General features: G+C 45.0%; 1 protein-coding gene across 3 annotated transcripts in view; it reads right to left on the minus strand.

Annotated features, from left to right (window-relative positions):
- Positions 1-12601, minus strand: part of KCNH1 (potassium voltage-gated channel subfamily H member 1) — a 191618-nt gene extending 179017 nt beyond the window's left edge. For all 3 annotated transcript variants that reach the window (XR_012834696.1, XR_012834697.1, XM_075749184.1), the window contains exon 1: positions 12392-12601. Coding sequence is in view for 1 of the 3 variants with exons in the window: in XM_075749184.1 (XP_075605299.1) it covers positions 12392-12464 (73 nt within the window). In the remaining 2 variants the exon portion in view is untranslated. The remainder of the gene's footprint in view (positions 1-12391) is intronic.
- Positions 12602-15445: the final 2844 nt, after the last annotated feature.

A 15445-nucleotide genomic window follows, 5' to 3' on the forward strand; every position in this document is an offset into this window, starting at 1 on the left:
AGGCATCATATTTAAGGGGAGCCTTTAAGGGAGTCCGCTATGCTGTCTGCTTTTCAGGATCCACCTCCAACTGTTCAAACATACATAGCTGTCATTAATGCTTCCTGCAACCAAGAGACACATACAAGACATTTTACCTATTAATTGCAAAGAGTTTTGTTTATTTTAACTTTCCCTTTCAAAATCTTTTGTCCCGTTGCAAACTTCAAGTGGGTTTAAATAAAACATTCCTGTAGCTATCTAAATCCATTGCCCAATCCCATGAGCATGATTAAGTGTATCTTTATGCACTCTTTAGAATGAAATACACCAGTAGTATAACTTCAGGACATTTTAACTGCTTTGTTTCTCACAGCCTCTTCTAAATACCACGGGTTTTGCTTGTTGAAGCACTTTGTTCCAAAAACAATACATGTCTTTTACCCCTTCCTATGAATAAGTAAGCCAAGTCATTTCTCATTGCTAAAGCAAGTGCTTTTGAGTGTCTATTATAAACACTCCATTGCACTGTGTTAGGATATTTTTAAATTTTCATCAGGAAGTACAAAAAAATGACAAAAAAATGTGCAAATACAAATGATAGGCCAGGTCCTGCCCTGATCTATATGGTGCTATTTCACGCATGTATTCCTTCCCACCATCTCCCCTTCTCAAAAGGTAACTTACTCTTCTCTCCACTTCCATAAGAACTCCTTGAAGAGCTTCTATTAACTTAAGCAGTGACCTTCCTTTTACACTTAAACCTCAACATTGTCTTTGGATAAATAATCTCTTTTTTTATTATTATTAAAAGCTATATAGGGCACTTTTCTGATGACCATTACTGTGCTCATTCTACTTTTATCTCATCTTGCAATGCTTCTGTTTGGTAGGACAGTGCTCTTAATCCCCTTTTTACAGGTAAAAACAAAGCACTAAGTCCACAAAGGGATTTAAGCACCAAAAGGCAAGACTGCTACAGCCTAGGCTCCTAGATGCCCAGCTCCCAAAGACTTGGGAGCTGGAAGCTCCATGCATGGTGTTGGTGAGATAGAACTGAGAAACATTAGCACAGCAAATAGAAACCTGCCCAAGGTAAACTATGGAAAACAATGAAAAAAGGGGATAATTTAAGGTGAGGGTTTTTTTTTTTTTCTTTCCTATATTACTTACAATACCTAATTTTTTAACATAAGCCCAGTTCTCACAGATAATACCCAAGATTCTTTGCCATTATTGCAGGAGCTAATGAATCACATTCCCACTTGCTTACCTTTTGGCCCAAAGCAGCCTGATTTTTTTTTTTTTGGACTGGCAGAGTTTCAAAAGGATGCTTAGAGCAAACACACATATTTCCCTCCCCCCTCACAGCCTAGCAGTTTGGGTGTTCTCCTGTGAGATGTGGGGCTACCTGAGGGCAGCAAAAGCTCAGCCTTCATTTCAACTCCTGAATGACTGTTCTAATTATCAAGCTATCAAAGAGAACAGATACTAACGTCCTCACCGTATGAGTTTTTAAGTCAGCATGACTTGGCTGTTGTATTTTATGCATCCCTATTAGGCAATCCTGTTAGTCTACATTGGGTGAGCCTCTCCAGGAGGTGGAGGTAGAATGCTTCATCAGAGAGTCCAGGTCACGTTTAGTTGTGAGTTACAACCAAGCTGAGAGATCGTTATGTATCTACAAAGCTTTAAAGGCAAAACTTGGGCACCTATCAATTTGAAGAGCAAATCAAAGGTTTTGATGATCCCACTGTTTTTTTATACGTGTGTCTCACTCCTAGCTAGTTCCCTCTTCATGCATCTTCACCCTTCTTTGATCTAGGCTTTACACAGCTTACAAACACACAGAAAGTAAATACTGAGGTTGGACTCATTCTCTAGAGTCAACACCACACCTCTGACTCATCTTTGGGCTTGCTCCTCCAGCTCCATTGCCCTGGGGTGATCCTTAGATCAAAAAAAATGCCCTGCAGGGACCAGTGCCTGGGAAGTCCCCATGTAGCTGAAAGCCTGCAGAGAAGCCGTTGGCCCTTGTGAGCACAGCAGCCAGGAGAGGCTGTAGCATAGCACCATCCAAACTGCCAGGCCAGGAAAGAGGTTTCCAACCCACCACTCTCTGCCAGCTTTCCTTGGGAGGTTACCAGGCTCAGGATGATCAGTTTCTTTGTTCCTGATTTTGTTGCAAAGGGAGAGACAATCTGCATTGGTGGTTTCCAAACTTTCTGCACCTACTTTTTTTTTTTTTTTAACTCACTGTGGCCTAACAGCCCACAGAGTGGGACCCCCAGCATCTGCAAAGAAAGGGTCTTGGAGACAAATAGGTATTTCTTTCCAGTTACTCACTCCTCTTCCCAGATTTCTTTAAAAACAAAACAATGCCACAACAGTGGTTGTGTGCCTACGTGGAGAACATGCCTCCATTTCTTCAGGAGTGTCTCCGACAACGGTGTTTTGCCTGTGCAAACACTGGCAAGACACACCATAAAATAAGGACTCCCACTTATAACTCCCCTGCATAGTTTATTCTGACAGATAACCTGGAGGTAGAAGGGCTGTTCTCATTGCTATCATTTACATTCAATTGCATTGACATCCCTGACAATGTGCTGCTTGGAGACAGCTCACAATCTGTTAAACAATTGTTCCTAACATAGGAAAATATTAAATAACATCCACTGAGGCAAATGTTGCCTCTCCATCTGCAGGGACACAGGGTCCCAGAGGCCAGGAAACAGCTGTGGTTTTGTCACACAACAGGCACGAAGGATGCTCTGGTGAACTCTTTGAGCATCACAGGGCAAAGCCTCTTGGCGACTCACAAGTGGGTCAACCAGGCCAGGAGAGAAGTTGGTCAGAGGAAGACCATGGAGAAATCCACTGCTAAATTCTCTTCAAAGATGGGAGGTAAAATGTACATGTGATAGCTGCAGTACTCAAACTATTTAGTGACTTGAGGCACCTCTCTGAAAGGACTCAAAGGATTCCCTTATCAGGAAATCAATTTCTATCACAATCCCAATTGGGTTAGCAGTATTGTCTGGTCCAAGGAGAAGCTGTAAGCATCACTGGCCTTTCTGATCAGCTCCAAGAAGAACTGAGCTAGGAAGTGGAGAGGGCAGGCTCATATAAAAGAAGACTGGGGGTTCCAGCTTGTGCTGCATTTGGCACAGTCTGAGCAAGATCGTTGGGAGGCGTACAAATATGTGGATGCACAGCACAGAGCACCTTAGGCTGCAGAGACACAAGGAACAGCTGTAGCATCTCAAAGGCAGCCCAATTACCTGCGTGAGTAGGGTGGGCTTCTGCAACGAGTGTCTGCAGCACTGGCTACTTTGTGAAGTGCCCCACTGTATTTTCTAGCCTGTGTTTTCCACAAGTCAGTTCTGTTCACTGCAGTATATCCACATGTCAGCCTTCATGCACTCAAATGTCAGACCCGTTTTGGATTATCACTTTAAACTAGTCACAGTGGCTTTAAAGCAACAAGAAAAACATTTTAACTCTTTCCAAAATGTAAGACAGGGTTTTGCTCAGTCACTGAAACCATTACTTTCCTCCACTCACAAAACACACCATCGCAGAAGAAACAGAAAATGTCTTTCCAAATAATAACGAACCTTTAACAACACCAAAACTACTGCATCTACTGAATCTTGTTGCTACATCTAGAGCTTTATTTAACTGAAAGAGTCCATCAGCTCAAACCTCCAAAACGCCTGAGGACACGAAGCACCTCACAGACGCATAGCTGGTCAGGACTAGCTGTCTGAAGAGAGTTCACCTCCTTGCCAAAAGCATGGAGCAAGTTACTGAAAGGCTTCCTCCCTACCATTCCCCTGCACTGCTGCACATTCGCACCCATAGCATCCCAGCCTCTCCTGTAAGGTGGACCTTGCCAAGCTGAGCCCCTCACCTCTTTCCAGAGGCCAGCACACCAGTTCTGCCTTCCCTGTCCCTTCAGGACGCACAGGCCCTCTTCTGGGACGCACTGGCAGAAGGTCAGAGACCAGCAGCCAGACACGCTCCCCGCACGCTGCCAGACACGTTCCCACGTCGCTGCCTCACGGAGGAAGCACACGGAGGCAACCAAGAGGAAACCTCTGCTCAGTGAGTTGTAGTGCAGACCTCGGCAACAACAGAGACTGGTGCCCACTGGACTGTCAAATATGTGCGCAGGTCTGTCAAAGCCCCCCACAAGTGTGCTCAGGTTGGCGCTACGCACAAATGTCATTTAAATATATTAATATCTTTTCCCACAGTCATCACACAAATACAAAACTCAAGAGATGATATGCTCCTAATTTATTCCCCTACCAGTGAAAGGAGAATCAGGCTCACCGTGCTAGGAAGACCAGCTCCTCACCAAAGTTGCCAATTCTCCCATCAGCCTCCAACAGAAGAAAAATTTGCCTCCTCATTCCTGACCACAGCCTTCATCATGTTGGGTGAGGACATAACCCTGGTTATTGAACCTGGCATGTCTTTTTTATCATGTCTCAAACTCCTCCCATGGATCTAGACCTCTAGCATTGCAAAGCACAAACCACTACCACAGCAGAACTAAAAAGAACTGCTTAGTAGATAAGTTTCTTACCCTACCCATAGTCACTGGGGATAGGGGTGGGGGATACAGCCTCCTTAGCTACTGTTCTGTTAGCTGGCCATAAAGTAGCATAGGTGCTACGTCACAGCCAGCATAAGAAACGTGCAGTCGACAAAAATCATGTGCAACTATCATATGATTAAAGACTGTATCATAGAACTTAAGTACAAGGGACAGATGAGTTTCTACACAATTCTGGTATTTACAAACTACTGACTTTGCATTACAAGTAGCATCATTTGGATATGGGAAAAAAAAAAAAGAGATGGTATCATTTTTGGTAAGGAACACAATGCATGGAAATAGAATGTTGCTTACAGGTAGACCTGTTGAAATTGCTACACTCACACAGCTTATATCCTGCTTTTGCTTTAACAATTTGCAAAGGATAGGTGGGTATGGATTTTTGCTCATGTTTAGTCTTAGCTTTGAAAAAAGTAAAACAGCAGCATTTAGTCACACTGATTAGTTACATTGTTCAAATGTAACTTCTGAGATCAAAATATGGCCCTAAATCAGTACAAATAGGTCAAAGTGAATTTCAATTATCTATTCAATCCTTTCTTTGTATACATAGGATGCAAGGCTCATGCTTCAGGGAGGAAAGACACAGGAACAACCAAATTTTCATCTTAAGAGAAGTGCTGTAACTGTATTCAAAGCAAGTACTGAGCTGCGCAAAGGACCGAAAGACTATTCACATGGTAGAATAAAAGTAAGAGGACAAAACTCTGCTCTTCCATGCACATTCTCCTGTAGAAGTCAATGGTGCTACAGGGATACACATATCCACTCAGTATCTCCTTGTATTTATTCCTGGAGTGGGAGTGCATCAATGTTTAAATATCCCATTGAAGAACTTGATCTCTCTATGGAATAATGATATAGCGGCCTCAAAACTGTACATCCTTAATATTGAGACCAAATTATTTTAAGCTGTAGCCTCACTGTAATACAAAACAACATAATATAAAACCCTATAGATAGGTTAATTTGGGCTTACATGTTTTATGAAAGTTTAATATAACTATTTATTTTCCAGAAACAAAAATGGATTTAAAAGCTCCTTGGCTGCTACAGCATGAGCACAATCCACTATACACAGGCATTTCGTGCTTTATTCAAACATGACTTACACTGTCATGTGTACTCCAGACCATAGAGCAAAAAAAAAATTATTAAAAAAATGTATTTCATCATACTTACCACAAATAACAAAAGAGACACTAACTAAAACAACAACTTCAAGTGACTCAGTTTGAATCATTACAGAAAATGAATGCTAATTTCAGCCAGCAGTATAGATAAAAACTACTGGTTCCACCTGAAAAACTGTTATTTTGCATTGTGATAGCAAATATTCCACAGTAGGCCTCTACCACGAGAAAAGTTTAAATTTAAAAGAATACATCTTTCCAACACTAGTAGCTGTAAAATCTTCACAATTATCTGTTTTTTTTTTTTAATAAAACAAGTTAGTGCAGAATAATGGAACAAGAATAACTGAAATGACAGCTTCCATGCACTTTCCAGAAGTATTTTATGAATAGCATCATTCCTTCCCTATCTCTGAAGTACTGTCCATACCAAGAAATTAAAAAAAAAGGAAAAGACATTTAGACAAATGTGATGTTAGCATGAGATGATCTTCAGACATCAGAAAGTTCATCAGTTGTAAGAGTCATACATTGCACCATTCTTAATAAAAGACAAAAATACTGTTTAGCAGTGAGACTTCACCATTTAATTGGCCAAGGTTTTTTATTTGTTTGTTTTCCCCCTCACATCTGATCTTAAAAGAAATCCAGGAAAAAGCATGGTTTAGTTGCATCAATTATACGGGTCTTCCATCAGTTTAAAGAAGCCTATTGATTTACTGATTATAGCTGCAGCCATCAAAAGCCTTAAAAGCATTTGACAAGACCTAACTCCCTGCTCACTTTTACCTATATGAGTTACAAAAATGCATTAACAAATTCTCCAGTGAATGGGTTTCATTAAGATTTGTTTTATGATCTTGTTCTAGGATTTAATGCAGAAATGGATTGATACGTTGAATTATCACAGTAGAACTTCTTGAGCTTTCAGAACATTAATTTTAAAACACATTATCATCTCTGTGTTGTACTTTTTTTTTTTCTTACTATCTATAAAAGTCATTTTAAGGAAATCAGGTCGTACATTTCTAAACGCATAAAGATGCACACACAAAACTAGAAGCTTCTGGCCTAGTAAAAGCCAGAAAAAAACCCCATTTTATATTCAACTCAAGTGATACCGTGAAAAAAAAAAAATCATCAATAGTGAATAGATATTTTGATGTATTGACCAATTGTATGAAAAACACAGATGAAAATAGAAGTGTCTCCACAGTTGTTAACTTAGAAAAGAAGGAAGATCAGAAGGAAACAAAGCCCTTTCCTTCCTTTCTTTCTTTCTCAGTTTGGGAATACAGCCTTAACACAGAACCTACAAGTTGTCTCCTCGTGGTTTTTGAAGGTCTACTGCTTTCATGACTGAATGTCTTGTTCTAATCAGTGCCAAAAGGCACGAAGGATGCTCTGGTGAACTCTTTGAGTCCACTCGTGGACTTTACTCAGCAAAAAGTGATTTTACAGGAAATCTTGAATAAACTGGGTCTTGCAGGATTAGATACAAAAGTGTACAGACTCAAGTTCAACCACCGGATGCCAGATTTCTAGAGGATAACATTCATTTTGCCTTGCACAGGGCAAGGCACAGTAATGGCAAGAGAAATGAAATCTTTGGCTAAAGGCACCCTACACGTATAGCACCACCTTATTACTAGTCCAGCAGTCTTCCATGCACTTTTTGCAAGGCGTGACTCTGGCAAAGAGCCTTCCATAGAAGGGATGGGAAGCATTCTCCAGGCCAGACCTCCCTATTCTATTACTTTGTGGGGGGTTTATGCTGAAATTAACCCACTTTAGTCTGGAAGGTGGATGAGACCTTAACCTGGCAGCATGGAGCAGAAAACCTCCTGCATATCTGCTACAGCCTTCCAAGTCAACCCCTTCGGGAGCTTTAAGCAGCAGCATAGCTTAACCCGGACACTGCACCTCAGAAGGAATACCTCAATATTGCTCTTCCCTGTGCACAGTTAACTTTGTCCTCTTCAGTAGTTTCATGTCTAAAACAGTCACTAAAATGCATTTCTCTATTCAACAGAGCTTCACTAGATCACACTAGGATTTAATTTACCTGCAGCACAAGGCTTCTGAGCTGGTCCTCTGCAAATAATGAATTTCACCCTATGTTGCTTGAAGATTCATATAAAATTATGGAAATTTATGAACTGTCAGGAAACCAAACATATTCTATCAAAAGGAAACAGAAAAGTATACTTCTACCCCAAAAACGTGCTTGCTAATTTCAACAAACGCAGTCCTGTTCTCAGTATGAAAATGCTTTCTTGATGACGGATGCTATTTACCGAAAGTGTTGCAGTAGTATGAGGCACCCCAGTGATGCCCAGGACCTGACTACCCTTGGCACATCACACATGGAAGAGTGATGCAGAGATTGTCGTGTTCATAGAGGTGTTCCCTACCAACTTAACAGCTCAGTAGCCTGAAAGCGATTCAATCCACAACACTTAAGACAGTAAACCCTACCTTTGGGGAAGCATGCATGTACTGCTTCTGGACCCGAAGCGCTTTATCTGCAGCCAGGTCTGCGTCTCCATACCATGCTGCTCACTGCTCTAGGTTTTGAAAGGAAGGCGGCAGGCAGGGCCAGGTTGCAGCAGACACAGCATCGTCAGGTTAAGGATTCTTCGCAAACTTTTCATTTAAATTGACATTTTATTCAAGTGAAGTAGTATGAAATTAAAACTCAGTTTAGTTCTTCATTCTCTGTACTTTCCTTTGCATTTCTCTCTGGCTGAACACAAAAACAGGTTTTTCAGAGCTGTTTATAATAAAGTTAATTTCTCTCCTAGGTCTCAGGCAATGGTACAAGGTTAGCATGCCCAGGTTGTAGAATGTTTATTGTACTGGGACTTTACAGTCTCTGATGGAAGTAATGCCATAAATCATGGAAATGTCTGTTATTCTCAGAATTTGTGTCTGAAGGTGCTTTTTCTTTCCCTCTACAGGGAACTCGCTGCATTCTCCATCAAAGGGTGCAGGTTTGCTTCCATACCTGGCATCTCCTTAGGGTCTTCCCAGAGGATTTAGTGAAAGCCAGACTAAATTCATACAGGCCTTATGCCCTCTAACCTCCCCTTTTTCCAACCTCCCCATTTTGTCAATAAATCAGAAAAGCATCTGTGACTTCCACTGGTATTCCAAAGCCATGTAAACACAGGGCTTGCTTTTGCCATCCTTACACATGCACAATTATCACGTACCTCAGAGACAATTTTGACCAAGGAAGGACTGCAGAATCTATCTGGCATTGACATAAATTGAAAAGTATTTTTGCCTCCAGTTATTGATAAAGCACCGGAATATCACAAAGAATCAGTATTCTCTATAACATACTGCACCATTTGAATTGGGTGCCTTGGCCATGAACCAAGATTATAACTGTTATTGTTATAGTGCTTGTATACTGTGGGTGTATTACATTACCCAAGAAAAGCATTAATATCACATTAGCAGAAACCATCAGGGGCTAGTGATTCTTTACATACTGCACTGTTTTACAGCATGGGCTCATTTTGTGTCCCATTGGGTGTTCTGGTCTTTAAATATTTCAATACTTCAAACAAATTTTTGTCAACCAAGCACTACATGCAACATTTATTTTTCTAGCTCTACATGGCTAGTATAGAAACAGAGTTTTTAAATACAAGACAAGCAGAATTACAGTGCCCCTCATTTCAAAGAAGAACGAACCTTAAGTTCACACTTCACCCAAAAGGTCTTCTTGTGAGAAGAAATCACAGAGGACCAGATGAGGTCCAAAGGTCTCGGCAAATGACACTTTATATATTCTTTCCTGTGTGTGCTATCATAAGGCCATCCCATCCCAGGATGGGCTGAGAAATTCTCAATGCCTTCTTTACTCCAGCAGGTGGAAAGGAAATAAATACTGTGTGGCTTCTAGCCCTAGCATAGCTCTTCTGGCTGGCATTTAGTGCATGAGAACCTGTCTCAGTTGATTTGCAACCTAAGGAGCAGCTCTTGTCCCTAATAACACTAAAGGAGACGATTCAGACCAATGGAGTTTGAGGTGAGTCTTGTTGCAGATGGTGTGATACAAACATGAGCAAAATAGTAACCCTAAAGGAAAAACCCTGCAGTTACATGCCTATGCATACTGCTATTACCTTTAGCCATTGCAGGTGCCTCACCTTACCAGTCCCACATCTAATATGAAAGGCTGTCCAAAGAATTACTTGTTAAACTGTTGGCAGAAAATGGTATAATTAGTGCTGTCCTTAGAGCAATGCTTCCAAAAGTGGTTGCACTTTGCTATTACTATATGACCTCTTTCACTGAGTTAACACCCCCTGCCCCAAAAATATAACACATAGCAAGAATGTGCTTTCCTCAGTTCACCTGTGCCTATGGATGCATGTCGTATACAAGTACCTTTAAGTGAAGGACTTACTCAGTATCTATTTCTGTTCTAGGACCAAACTCCTGTCCTTTCAAAGGGAAACCTCCCCAGTATAGGAACATTCCTGTATCTGTATCAACTCAATATCTGTTGGCACTATTTAACTTGCTTGCATGTGCCAGCAAATACAGTTTGACAACAAGCCTAAGGTTTATTTGGCAAATCCCAAATGGCCTAGATAGTTTCATTGTGGGTCACATTACTACCCAATCAAATGAAACCAAGAAGGGGGAGCCAAACCTCAAGCTTTATGGGCCCATTTAAGCACTCATCCTGTGGGCATCCCAAATCATCTCAAAGGCCAAACAGGCAGGCCAAGATGAGACAGGCAACAAGGAACCAGCATGTTTCCATGCTGCCCCCATGCCAGCCAGCGCAGCCCTGCCTGATGAGGAGAAAAAGGAGATCATCCTTGCCTTCTGAAAGAGACAGAGGTTAGAAGAGGATGATGGTCCCACGTTAGAACTGATTCATACAGCGTTCATATGTGATGGCATCACATTTACAGCAAAGCTGGACCGGGTCCAGCAAAAACTAGAAGGCACATTACAGAAGAAATGGGCTTCTAAACCTGAGTCACTTCCCTAAACTTCTCCTAATATGCCTGATCTGTGCATCACTTCCTGCTAGGCTTAATCTAAAAACTTGTACTGATTACAGCCCTCAGGACTTGCTGAGCATTTGGAAATGGAGCGCTGTCATTTTACCTGTGCTGTCTAGCACCACACTCTGTTATGACACCTTCTTAATAATGAGGGAAGAGAGGAAGAAACAGAGCATAGCTTCTGCTGCATGATTCCCCCCATCTCCAAACCTCGACTGACTTATTGCATCAAGGTTTTGGCACTGAAAGTCAAAAGAGAAAATTGGAGTTTAATGAAGAAAATAATCTACAAACTCATGGCAGTTTTGAGAAAAGCCTTAGATAACTGGTGTTGGAAGATTAGAGAAGCAGCCTGAACGTGATGAGATGTAATATTTCATTTGGGGGGGGGGGGGGGAAGAAAAAGAAAAGAGGGCAAGATTCACTGTAAGAATGGCGAGTATTTTTTTAAGGAATGCAGCTTCCAACCCCTTCCCTTCTACAGGAAAGTTGCAGAGAGAAACAACCTATAAAGAGAGCCTCAAGATTTTATGTGAAAATACGGTTTTATCAAAGGCTATTTCTCTAATAATATCACCTAATTGAAAAAGAAAAAAAAACAAAAACAAACAAAAAAACCCCAATTGAAAATCATTCTTTGGATAATTTGAGTTTTGAGCTGCTTATCAAGAGGGTTGTCTATATTTTTAATTAACTTGTCTTTTTTTCAAAAGGAGCTCGATCCTGCATATTCTCAATCATACTACAAGTTCTTAATCCCTTAAACAACCCCACTGGAGTCAATGGAAGCATTAAAAATGGCAGAACTTAGGCTCATAGCTTTAAAAAAAATGCACATGCCTGGGTTTAAACAAACACATAAACGTTTGCACGGTCGCAGGCTTACTGAGAGAGCAGCTTTTGCTAAGTCCCTAAGTGAAAGAATCTGGATAACATTAATGCATATTTGCATGCAATTGTGAAATTCGAGGCATTTTCCACTCCACAGTTTTCCAAGAGAAAGACCTCGTTACAGTGCACTGGGAAAAAAAAAATTATCTACCCCAAGCCCTCAAAATGGCAAACTCTCTCCTCACTTACGACAGACCTTCCCTTTCAACTCAGGCAGCCCTCGCCGATCCCCCAGCACCGGGCTTTCCCTTCCCAGAGACCATCTTGAATCCCCGCACCGCCTCCCCGCCCGAAGCCGCCGTGCCCCCGCAAGCCCCCGCCGAGCGCCGGACCCCGCCGGTGGCCCGACGCCCTTCGCCCCGCTCCCCGGTGCCGGGTCGGGCCCCGGCGCTGCTGCCCCCCCCCCCCGGCTCGCCCCTCGGGCGCGGATGTCGCCCCGCACCGGGCACAGCCCTGCCGGCAGGTCTCCCCGGGCGCACCTGCAGCCGGAGCCCCGCGCCGCCCCGACGCTCCGCGGGACTTGGGCGGCGCAGCCGGCCGGCGGCACCGGCTTCGGCACCTGGATGCGCCGCTTCGGCGGAACCGCCCGGGAGCGACCGCGGCTCGACGCCCCTCCGGCCCGGGGCTGCCCCCGCCGAGGAAGCGGCAGGCTGCTTCGCCCCAGCGAGAGCTCGCTCTCAGCCCCGGGGCGCCGGCGCCTCCCGCCCCGGTCCCCCCCTTACCGTTAGACCTTCGCACGATGTTCTCCAGAAACGTGTTCTGGGGCGCCACCAGCCCTCGCCTTCCCCCGGCCATAGTCGCTCATGCGGGAGCGCGGCGCGGAGGTTGCGCTCAGGGCCGCTCCGACCCGCGCTCTGCCGCGCCGCTCCCCGCCCGCCCCGCGCTCCTCATGCCTCCGCCGGGACCGGCACGGCTGTGCGGCATCAGCCCTCCCGCCGCCTCCCGCGCACCGCAGCCCCGCGCCCGCCGCCGCCGCCGGACCTCCCCGCAGCGCCCCCTGCCGGCCGCCACCGCCCCGCGCCGCCGTGCCGCAAGGCCGGTGCGGCAGCGCCATCGTCTGGGGGCGGCGCGGCGACCGCTGAGGGGTGGCCGGCCGGGACGTCCGTCCGTCCGCTCCGGGAAGCTCAGGGCCGCCGCCGGCAGCACCCCTCACGGCTGCAGCTCAGGGGGAAACGCGGCGCCTGATAGCCGCGGGGCGGGCGCGCCAGGGGCCAGCTCCCCAACGGCCGCCGAGCGGGTGGGTGGGCTCTGCCCGTCAGGGGGCAGGTGGCGCTTCACGGCGCCCATGTCACTCGCCCAGGGGCGGCTGCGGCGGGGATCGGGGCGTCCCGGTGCCCTCCGGGTGCCGAGAAACTCGGGAGTGGTTTCAAACCACTCACAGGCTCACGGCTGCAGCTCTCCGGGGCGGCGGGGTTTACCTCCGTCCCCCGCCCGGGTGGGACGCCGCCGCCGCGAGACGCCGGAGCTTCGCCCTCAGCCCCCCCCCGGCTGGCTGCTGGCGCGTGCCGCTATCCCCCCGGCTCGCGCTTCACGCTCTCCGATGATGATTGCTGCGTAGTGTTAGGTGGTCAAACGGATTAACGGCTCAGCGGAAAGCCGCGAGATAAACTATTTAAATATAACCTTTGACAGGTCTTAAACTCTTTGAAATATTTAATTTACAACGGGGTTTTCGTTCAGGGATGAAACGAGATCTATCGGTAAATGGAAAATACTCGGATCTCTCCCGTTCAAAAGGCAGGGTCTCGCGCTGGCATTGGCGCTTATTTGCTGTAACGCCTCATTAAGCGCAGCAGCACCTCCAGGCTCCCCATCTCAGGGCACATTCAAGACACGAGTATGTTTCCACGTGATCACGTCTGGGGAAAAAAACCTGTTTCTCACCATACAAGCAAATACAGCACAGCAAAGATGACCGCACACGTCGCTCAGGCTTTTTAAGCGCTAGCACAGCGCATTTTGGCGCTGCCCAGCGAGCTCTCTCCCAGGTAATGCTCGGGCCCAGCCAGGAACCGCAGCCAGCTCCATCCAGCGCGCGGTCCGATTCAGCCACACAGCACGGCCCGCGGTTGTGACCAAACGCCAACTGCACGCACGTGCCCTTGCACAAGCCACAGCATTATTAAGTGACCAGACACCCACTACGTATTGTGGAAAGTAGAAGGGTGGAAGCAGGTGATGACTGCGTCGCAGCAGGCGCTACAGATCAAGTCCCAGAGCGTCCCAGTATCAGCAGCCCCTCACACAGCCGGAGACCCAGGTGGCTCCTAAAACCCCCCAATGGCCCGGCCCAGCCCTGCTGCCAGGCACACGAAGTAGCTGTGACATGGAAGCCGCTTTTAAAGCGGTCACGAACTGTATAGACTGGCCCTCCCTGGACTTGCTGCCAGAGAGACACAGGTTAGGAAAGAAAAATCAAGCCCCTGAAGTTGCAAAAAGGCTACTAATTCTCCCCGAAATGTTACTGGATTTTGGGAAATCCCATGGAAGCATCAATTTGCACCGTTACACAGCTAAATCTGTCCCCAACAACTGTACATAGGAAGATCCCAGGTTATTTAGTTCCTGCTAGCTTCAGCATCACAGACCAAACCTTAAAACTCTTCAGCAATTTCCCTAGGAAAATTCTAACTGTAACCTTTGACGATGAATTTACACAACTGCTAACAAGCAAGAGTGAGGTTTGGAAAAACTGGGATCTGGAAGACTGTGTCGTTAGTCCTCTAAGCCACTGTGCCAGAGGACTAGATAAGTGCACGTAATCTTGGCTTCTGCCGGGCTCTGCAGGAATATCTATGACTTGGAGACAGCTGGCAGCTGGCATACATTACAGAAACTTTGAGGCCTTTAAAGAAAAAAGATTTTAAACTGAATCAGCAAGTACACAGAAGTGGGAGCAAAGGGACGCAGAGTAAAACAGCAAAGCCATATGTATTCTGGAACTCCATGAAATGTGGGCTGGCTGCAGTTTGTGTTGCCTTGCACGGTCCAGGGTCTGATTATCTAGTTTTTCAGAGCATCACACTTAATCCCACAAATTCCATGTCAAAGGTACCATTTTAGATAGGTTGCAGTTTACATCTACCTTGTAACATTGCAAATGAATAAAATGTGATAGCAAATGGAGATTTTGCCTTTATCTTCTACCTCCTTTAGACTTTCTCCCCACTGCAAAATACAGTTCCTGCTGGTGACATCAATTTTTCACCACTAGCGCAGAAGGACACTTGTGTTAGTGGTGTTTTACTGTGATTATTTTGAATTCTATATTCATTTTCTTGCCATTACTGGTAAATTTTGCAAATAATGCAAAGCTGGAAGCAAAGCCTCACTTGAAGCAGCACACATACAGTCTCTGACTTCGTTAAATGGTTACCTCTCTCCAGCTATTTTTTTTTTGAAAGTTGAAAACTGGAACTGCTTCATTTGCTTGTTTGCTAAAGCCTATTGGACAGAACTTAATACCTAACACTTTCATTTAAGGCTAATATAAAAGGTCACAGCTTGCTATAGAGGACATTCAGTTGTATGTTATTACGCTGCTCTTTCAGCCTGTTTTTTTTTTTTCTCCTGAAAAAGGCTCTAGCTCAGGACTTGTAGTACCCCAGTAAGTGACCGTCCCTTGGCTGTGAAGCCTTAAGCTACTGTTCCACAGTCACTTTGAGCACCTGCTGCTGCAAAAAGGACAGATTTGCCTTCATCTAAGCTGTCTGTATTGTAAACCCACTTGAATTGAAAACCAGCCTGAAAACAAACCCAGCACTGGTGGTGAATGA

Source organism: Balearica regulorum, chromosome 3, assembly GCF_011004875.1.
Source record: "Balearica regulorum gibbericeps isolate bBalReg1 chromosome 3, bBalReg1.pri, whole genome shotgun sequence".
Lineage (NCBI taxonomy): Eukaryota > Metazoa > Chordata > Aves > Gruiformes > Gruidae > Balearica > Balearica regulorum.